Raw genomic sequence first — 10,194 nt, forward strand, 5'->3', positions numbered from 1 at the left:
ACAGGTCGCTACTGCGAAGCGACAAAATGATAGCTCAATTATTCATAGCATTCATTTTTCTTTGTTCCAGAATCAATGCATCGAGCAACTTCTACCCAAGGTACCATCTCGCTCCACCAAAGGGTTGGATGAACGACCCTAATGGCTTTTGCTTCTTCAATGGCGAATATCATCTCTTCTACCAGTATAACCCTGAAAGCAGCTACGAACCTGGAATAGCCCACTGGGGACACGCCAAAAGTGTAGACCTGTTTCATTGGCAACATCTCCCGATCGCAATGTACCCCGATCAATGGTACGACGTAGGAGGAGTATTTTCTGGAAGTTGTATTGTGGACGACAATACAATGAACCTGTACTATACAGGAAATGTTAATCATAAAGGTGAAACACCAGATCATAATCAATACCAGGCACTGGCAACAAGTACGGATGGAGTCACTGTAACGAAATTTGAAATGAATCCTGTAATTAATGGTAGTGAATATCAACCAGACCTCCGAGATCCTAAAGTATGGAAACATGGTGATAAATATTACATGGTATTAGGCAATTCATTCATAGGCAGCAATAATGAAAAACTTGGACGAGCTCTCCTCTGGGTATCAACTGACAAAATAAACTGGGAAATGGCATCTGTACTGTTGGAATCGGATGGTAAACTAGGATACATGTTTGAATGTCCTGATTTCTTTGAACTAGACGGCTATCATGTTTTACTGTTCTCACCGCAAGGCATAAAACCTGAAGGAGATAAATATAGAAATTTGTACCAAACAGGTTACGTAATTGGAAAATTTGACTATGATACTAACGTTTTTACTCCAATTTATTCATTCAAGGAATTTGACCATGGTCATGATTTGTACGCTACACAAACCACTTTGGATGAGGATGGAAACAGAGTAGTTGTTTGCTGGATGGATATGTGGGATCAAAACTACCCAGAAATGAATGAAGGTTTTACTGGACACATGACCATCCCGAGAGTAATCCGACTTACAAAAGACGGAAGGATTCTTCAGAAACCTGTCAAATACATATCAGAAGCAAGAGGCCGTACGATTCACTCTGGTAAAACACGAGGTGACAAAGTGATTGCTTTAGATGATAATACTGGTGAGATAATAATTGAAACGACTAGAATGCGGGACCTAGAATTACTGATAGAATCAAACTCAAATGTGGTGAAAATAAGTTACAACCAGGCAAGGGGTCTTATCACACTTGACCGAGGCGGTAATGATGGAGTGCGTCGTACTAACTGGAAACCTAAAGGCAAATTGATTTGGAAGATCTACATCGACGGCAGTTCTATTGAACTATTCTGTGGTGAGGGTGAGGTTGTCTTTTCAAGCAGATTCTTCCCCACAGGGCCAGTTAGCGTACGTTTGGGAAGGAGAAGCGAAGCTGACAATATGAGAGTTAGTAGCATGAAACGCACAGTTGATATAAAACCCGAAGATGTTCCAACGGATGATGTTCCTAACTAATCCACTTTAAGAAACCAAAGATCTTTACTTATCATTATTATATTATTATGTATCATCGTACAGTGATAGATAAATAGTTTTCTTCATGCCATAATAAATATTGAAATTTTATCGTTATTTTTATTTACTACACATATCCCATTGACTATGAAAATATGTAGGTTATTAGGTATAACTAATTTAAGTAAACTGATCGGAAAAAAGACGTGTGGCATTCGGGGACTGCCGCGGTAAAGCTATTGCATGGTATGCCTTCAAGCCACACCTCCACCCGTCGGAGTGGGGAGCGTGAGGTTTTTTCGTTACGGAATTTCTCGATTCGGTCCCCGCGCTCAAGGCCCTCGATAGAAGCTATGCAATAGCTTAAAAATATAAAAATTGTAGGTAGTACATTAATTCTATGATTTTAAAAAAATAAGAATATAATCATAGAATTTGAAATATTATAATATGCTAAATCTACAAAGACATAAAATATTCTTGATCTGTACTTTTATAATATAATGCATTGCATTAAAAAGCTTAATTGTTATATAAAGATAAAGGTCGCTTGCTAGAAGGCTATCTTCTTCACATACCAACTCAGTGCTTGGTTCCTGATATAACTGGTTGGAACTGGAAAAATGGAGTCGTTGATATAGGTACTAAAAATATATTTTGCACTATGCAATATCTTATGATAATCAATGAATTAATGACCATAATGGTTGAACCAGATAAATAAATATTAAGCTTATTAAATCTATAATAACTAGTAAATTCTCAGCAGTTCAAACTAAAATTATTTAACACAATGTGTTTTAAAAACACTGAGGAAAAATAATACATGGGTTACGTAGTTACATCGTTAGATAGTTTCCCTTAGTAACACGATCACCACCAAATCACCGTACAAATAAAGGCGAAAGTTTGTAAGTATGGATGTATGGATGTATGGATGTATGGATGTATGGATGTATGGATGTTTGTTACTCTTTCACGTAAAAACTACTGAACCGATTACAATGAAATTTAGCACACATATAGAGGGTAACTTGGATTAACACATAGGATAGTTTTTATCCCGGAAATCCCACGGGAACGGGAACTATGCGGGTTTTCCTTTGCAAACGCGGGCGAAGCCGCGGGCGGAAATCTAGTACTTTATAAGGGATCCATACCGAAAGGATAAAACGAGACTGTATTGCTGGACAGTGTCTGTCTGTATCTCATGAACCGTGATATTTAAACATTTGAAATTTTCAGCGCTGATAATTATAATCGTATATCTCTGTTACGCCTAAAATAAGAAACCGAGGTAAAGCAACGGTTCACACGATCATAAATCGAAAAGGTGACTATTTTTTTTTTGCTCTTTAGCACGGAACCCTTACTATCATTAATCTAACTCGTGCTTAACCATATTTTTTATTTTATAAAAGTAGCGTTGTTTTCCAAATAAGTATGCCATTAGATAATATATAAAAGAACTTGACTCTACCACCACTCGTGATCTGCATTGTAGTGGTCTAAATTAATATTAAAAAATTGCATGTACCTAATCAAATGGATAAACGTACGCACTATAAATAAAGATTCTGTTTTTTCTCCCAAATAAAACGTCAAACCCATTATTTTGGTTTTTCTCAACTCTATTTATATCTAAAACTGAGCTTGCTTGTAAAGGTTGTTATAAAGTTACCTTTGTTTGATAATTATAGATTAATCCCACCCATACGACGTCTGGACGTCGTCTCAGCGGTCGACTTATAAAGGTCAAAGAGATTGTAATCGGTGGTAATGTAATATTCAAAATATGGAGTAATAATTTTACATAGTTTAACTTTTTTATCTCAAGATGATAAAATCCTATAGTTATAATAATTATAATCATTCAATCTGTATATAATATTCGGTCAACCCGGGAAAATTCAGGCAAGCATCTAGATTCTAGTGCCTTGTAATATTATAAATGTGCTTATATTACTTACGTAGAGTCTTGAAATTTTATATTCCTGTCAGGAAAAGGGGGTGTTTCAAGGGTTTTTCGCACAATACCGATTTACCTTATGGATAAAATCTTCCGACGTTCATTTATAATTTGACTTGACTAGTGAAGTAGTAATTTGTGATTTGAATATTATTTTCTTTATTAATGAATGAATGAACATGAATTGTCAATTTATTAAATCGTAAGTATATTCTACAAACACACATTTTAAGGACAGCAATAATATAAGATAACATCGATTTGACACTAATTGCAAATAGAAAAAAAATATCCTCACAACGAGGAGGAAAACAATGAGCAATAACTATAGGTACCTACTGATTTAAAAATATTCAACTAACAGCTTCCTAGTATTTATATGAGTAATCCGGTGATTTATTTGAAGGGAACTATGAATGGAAATATAATATATTTTTATATTAAATCATTATACTTACTTCAACCCACCTACCTGCATTTATCCAAGTCTTTAAAATATGTAACAACTAACAATACCTAATATTACTTTTTTCATACTTCATAATGCATAGAAAGTATTTCTTCTACACTAGTTCAATAAGTCACATACTTTATTACATACTCTATAGAACACATTAAATTAAAAGTGTTATTTCAGTAAAGTTGCTGTATCGAAAGATAAAAAGCAATTACGGAACGCTAGAAGATTGCCAATAAAAATGGACAGGCGCTCTAAAATATTTTATAGCTCTATTTGCACAGTATTTCTTTTTTATAACGTCTTACTTAGATGTTTAAATACTCAGATATAACAAAAAATAGGCTTTAAAAGTTAAAAAAGATAAAAATTCACTGTTAGAATAAATAATAATTATTAATAATTACCATGCTATTAGATACTATTTTAATAAGCATACTTACAGTTAAATGTATTTTGTCTGAATCAGAAATGTTAAAATTATGCTTACTGATAACCTTCGTAAATCAACGAATATGCAAAATGGATTCGTCAAAAAGAGACGCTCTTAGCTAATTTGTAATATGAAAGTACCTATCCAAAGTTAATCCATCTAACAACAGCTATCTGCCTTCGGATCTTGCCATATCCGAGATTAGACACGCCACAATTATTTCAATAGATGTTTTTTATACGATATTCTTACAATATATACTTTATACTATATTAATGAATTTGTTCATAAATTTAACTAAAATGTTGGAATAACTATAATTAATTACCTATTATATATTTTATAATTTTTCAGGACAAGCAAAAATAAACGACCTACGATCTAAAATGTTGGAATAGTTAGTACATTCAATTATTTCATTTATGATTTTTCTGAACTAGCAATAACAAACAACCTGTTTTATCATTTTTGGAAAATGTGCCAGCGGTATATATACCTTTTCCACTTTTATTAAAAAAGTTATAAAAGGCTTTTGCCTCGTAAAATGAAAAAGTGTTAATAATGAAAGTTTCCATGAATTATGTATATTATCTTGTTTTATTTTTTAACATTAACAAAATTGTAATGAGTAAAACGTGATTTAATCATAAAACTTTGAGAAATTGTTTCCTTGGCCTCGAGCAGGTTTTGTAAACAATTATCTCAATTCTTAATTATGTATAAAAGTATAATTTTATACTGAACAAATTTCGTCGAAGCAGAAAATGTAAAACTATAGTAAGGATATTGAATTTGATATTTTTTGTTTAATGGCATTCAAATGCTTTATAAATATAAATTAATTATAAATTTTTAAGGAATAGAAAAAATTCGATCACCTTCATTAGAAAAGCATTTGAATGCAATTAAACCAAAAATATTTATTCAATAAAAAAGGTCGTGTTTCATAGTTACAATATTGTATCCAATAAAACGTGTTTCATATTGGTTGAGGTGGTTGTTAATCATCTCAATAGATGGCGCGCGGTGTGTCCCATATGAGTTAAGACACATAGAACTGAAATAATAGATAAGGCTTTGGCGGGTCACGAGTGGCTGAGTTGGTCAGGCATCCGCCTCGGTTTGGCGCAAAAGGGTGCGGATTTCGGGTTCGAGTCCCGCCTCGTGATCGATTTTTTTCAATTCTTTATAATAAAATAAAGTAAATTTAAAATATAATAAAGATACATTTTATTATTCTAAAATATTATATAAAAATAATCCTAAACAACTGTGCAAAAGTAGCTATTTTTTAGATTTATCTTCACACAGTATAATTATCTCAAGTGTTACTGAAACACTTAGCGGAGATTTTAATATCCGATACACTACAGACTGCTGTGTCACTATTTCGTGATCATGGAAAGGTTAGATCTTATCAAAGTGTGAGTTTAACCTGAAATACCTCAAGGACCTTTTCCTTGCTAAGTCAAGGACTCTATTTATAGAAGGGTAATATTATTATGTTTGTCATTGTAATGATAGTAATTGAACATAAACTTGATATTAATAATCGAAAATATTTGTAATGGAGAGGATTAACATACCTGTACAGTGTACATGTTATGAACATTTCATGCGGAATACTATATAAAAATCACCTAGCTTTCCGCCCGCGGCTTCGCCCGCCCGCTTTGTCTAAAACCTAATAAATCATAATATACTAAAACCTTCCTCTTGAATCACTATATCTATTAAAAATACCGCATCAAAATCCGTCAGGTAGGTAGTTTTAAAGATTTAAGCATACAAAAGGACATAGGGACAGCGAAAGCGACTTTGTTTTATACTATGTAGTGATAATTGAAGTGAAACTTCTTTAGGCGCGTTTAGAGTAAAATTTCAAAGTCACGTCAGGGTAATACAGTCACGTCATGCAGTAAGGCGACAATTTTGATATCTTTGAATCTTGCCAAAGAAGTTTCACTTCTGATACGCATATAGGTACGCTTTTTTATTAATTTAATAAAGCAACAATATACTATATATTATGTAGGTAAAAATAAAAACTACAAAAGTGTATTATTCTTATAAATAAGACTTTATTAAAAACATTTCATTAATTTTGCTTATGGAATTACTCGATAATCTTTTAATATACGAGATATCGGAAGAATCGTTTAAATGGAGCTCAATAAATTATTCTAAAAGAAAACGTTTTATAGCAGTACATCACTGCAGTTGTTTATATTCTTCAGTAAAATATAAATGTTTTCCAAACCTACTCATTAGTAGGTTTGAAACATTTATATTTTACTGAATACATTGAAAAATAAACCTAAGTAATCAATGTATTACTTAGGTTTATTTTTCAATGTGTGAGTAGTCTGTTTTAATTTCAACTTTACATGATTATTTACATAATATTTAAAATAACTATATGTATTTATATGTTAATTAGGTCAGGATTTTAAGGATATAAAATAAACAGATTTAAAAAATTAATTTGCTAAATACATTATTAAATCAGATATTTATTAGCACGCTCACTATCATGGTTTCGAAACAAAGTTCGTTAAAACTAGCTTTAGCGCGCGTCGTCGTCTGCTTGGTATTATATAATACTTTGGTCACTTTACATTTTTAGCTCAATATGTTCTAGAGAATGCTAAGGACAAAAATTTAAAATTAAATTTATTTTTTCACGTTCTCGTTGAGCCCATGACTTTAATAATTGAAGATTAAATAGGTCACATATAACATAAAAAGCTTAATGTAATGTACATTTTATATACCTGTGTTATAATTCACTTAGCTATTTGTTATAGAGCGGTAATAAAAATGTTTTTATATTAGAGTTTTAGTAGATAGAGCTCTTAGATCATTTACAGCAATATACCCACGTCTTCATACCAACATATTAAGTTCTGGTATTTGAGCTATGAAAAAGTGTAGTCACAGTACTACTAAATTCCTTCCAGCTATGCTACAGATTTTGACGAATTTTTATGTAAATACTAGCTTACCGCCCGCGGCTTCGCCCGCTTTCTCTAAAACTATTTGAAATTTAAACTATCCTATCTCTCAAGTTGGATCGAACTGCACATGGTGTGCGAATTTTATTATAATCGGTTATGTGGTTTAGGAGTCCATTGAAGACAAACATTGTGACACGAGATTTATTATATATTAAGAGATTTCGTAGGTCAGAGCGTTTTGGCTCATGTACATGCTCATGACAGCCATGACAAAAATCGATACCACACAACAGCTATGTATTATATCTCCGATTTCCAAAATGCGTTGTGCATTTTCCTGTATGTTGTTATAGATATGTTTTTAAGCTATTTCATAGCTTCTATCGCGGTCCTTGAGCGCGGGGACTGAATCCAGAAATTCGGTGACTAAAAAACCTCACGCTCCCCACTCCGACGGCACGCATATAGAGGGTAACTTAAATTAACCCGTAGGATAGGTTTTATCCCAAAAATCCTACGGAAACGTGAACTATGCAGTTTTTTCTTAGAAAACGCGGGCGAAGCGATGCGGCGCGGCGGGAGGGTAGTAAGTAATAATTGATTCCCAGTAAAATTGCTAAGCTAACAAAATGTATGTAATAAAACTTTCTTAATATTATTAAGAAAGTATTTTGTAATAAATGGTTCTGCTTTATTATTTGAATAAACGGCTAAAGAAGGATTTGTAACATATTTATTATGATACAGCTTTACATTGCTCGCACGTAAGACCTGAGTTGAATTTAAAGACTCTTTATGTAGTGAAATATTATCCAAATAATGAAAATTTCACTGTATATTTCCTTCAAGACTTTCCTGTTCAAAATAGTTTTATAGTGGGAATTTAAAATAATAGTCGTTGCAAATAAATTTAATCCAACAGAGTTAGATTCCTGGCCCTTGTATCTATTGTTTTTTGAGCCATATATACAGGTTTTTTCCATAACTATTACAGATATCAAAAAACTTCAAACTGAAATCGAAAGTACTTAACCTAATGAGTAAAATGGCCGTAATAAATTTTTAAAAATAAATTGAGAAATATCAATTTATCGGTAAATAGAAAATTTGCTTCAATATTTAACCTCGATACAAACTTACAACAAACTAGTAACTTAAATAAAACCAAAAAAATATTAAATCGAAGTCTCTTTAAATTGCTAAACCGCGCTTATTTTCTTTATTTTTCATCTTACCTCTTGCTTCATTATCAGATTAGTTCTACGACAATGTCAAGTAGAAATTGTTTAGCAAGATTCGATAAGGCGATAAACAAATATATTGGGAAATGAGTTAAAAACATTTAGATTTCAATATATATTAGATACTGATGACAAGAACTTTCCGTAGATTATTTTGTATCTAAGATGTTTCTCTCGATCATATTACCGTTATTATTTAACAGCATCGCCTTTTTCAGTGGTTTAAATTGATTAATTTAAATGATTATTTAATGGTATTACAATATATTATATTATGACTTATGAGATTTCTTTTTAAAATGTTTTATAAAAATTATGCGTTTTTTCATTCTGTTTTACGCGTTTACATTTGGACTGATTCGAAACGCATTAATAATCAAAGAGACGTTGCACACATTCGAATGGCTACATTTTCGTCTTGGCTTAAAATACTTATATAATAATAAACCTATAAATTATAGAGCTCTCTCCATAATACACGGGTACCGCTATAAGGAAGATACCCGGTCCTTTGGAAGGCTTACACGTGAGGACACAGGCCCAACATGCAGAGGCCCCTTTAGAGAATTTTAATGTGTTGTGGGACACCAGCCGCAGCCTGCCCATGACTGCACCATAGAGATACAGCCCACGGCCGATTTAGGTCTATTGCAAAATGTGGGAATAAAAATTCTGGGCTATGGAAAGGGCGTGTTCGATGGAATGGTAGGTTGGGATAGAGCTCTATTATTATTTAAGTTCCTGAGATTAGCGCGTTCAACTAAACAAACAAACAATCTTAAGCTTTATAGTATTAGCTTATTAGTATAGATTATGTAGGGTTTAGTTTCAATTTTGTATGATAGGGTTTTTAGAAATTAACGTGTTAACAGTGCTTTGAATCTATTTAAACATTAAATAATAAAATATCATACCTTCATTAAGATGTTATATTAAGAAGGGGTAGCCAACTTTCTTGTAAAGGAAAGTAGTAACCACTGAATTTATCATTATGTCGATGCGATTTGCAAAATTAAATGTCAGTTTATTTTAGTGTAAACATTTCGCTACCTAGCTTTAGTATAGATTTACAGCAATTACTAATCTAATCTTAATTTTCTTCTAATAATAATTAATTTGCATTATGTTAATTCTGAATTTCTTAAACTCATCTATTCGCAACATTAAAAATGAAATTTTGTTGATTTATAGCGGAAATGACTAGACTAACACTAAAGTAACAAATGTTTACTCTCTCTACATACTTATACTGACAATGCATTATGGGAAAAGGAGAAAAGCGGGACGATTTAATAGTTAAGTGTGTCAGAGACAGATATAATATCTTCTCTATTGTCGTCTCTGCTATCTTCTCTTTCAAAACGTCATTGGATGAGTCTCTCGTACTTTATTTTTATACATAATATGTATATCTCTAGACTCTATGTTGTTCTACACCTGATACTTATGAAATATTATAAATCTGTAGAGTTTGTTTGTTTGTTTGAACGCGCTAATCTCAAGAACTACTAGTCCGATTTGAAACGTTCTTTCGGAATTGGATAGCCCATTTATCGAGGAAGGCTCATCTATATTAAATATTATCATCACGCTAAGACAAACTCAAGCGGAACAACGCGGGTGAAACCGCGGAGCGCAGCTATA

At 32.3% G+C, this 10,194-nt stretch overlaps 1 protein-coding gene across 1 annotated transcript; it reads left to right on the forward strand.

Annotated features, from left to right (window-relative positions):
• On the forward strand, positions 1-1,604 carry LOC123691759 (raffinose invertase-like). The gene has a single exon (XM_045636306.1). It carries the CDS (start codon positions 27-29, stop codon positions 1,491-1,493), a length of 1,467 nt encoding a protein of 488 aa, XP_045492262.1. The 5' UTR covers positions 1-26; the 3' UTR covers positions 1,494-1,604.
• Positions 1,605-10,194: the final 8,590 nt, after the last annotated feature.

Source organism: Colias croceus, chromosome 5 (assembly GCF_905220415.1).
Source record: "Colias croceus chromosome 5, ilColCroc2.1".
Taxonomy (NCBI): domain Eukaryota; kingdom Metazoa; phylum Arthropoda; class Insecta; order Lepidoptera; family Pieridae; genus Colias; species Colias croceus.

Coding starts and splice junctions, on each gene's coding strand:
- LOC123691759 (XM_045636306.1), top strand. CDS start 27: ATGATAGCTCAATTATTCATAGCATTCATTTTTCTTTGTTCCAGAATC.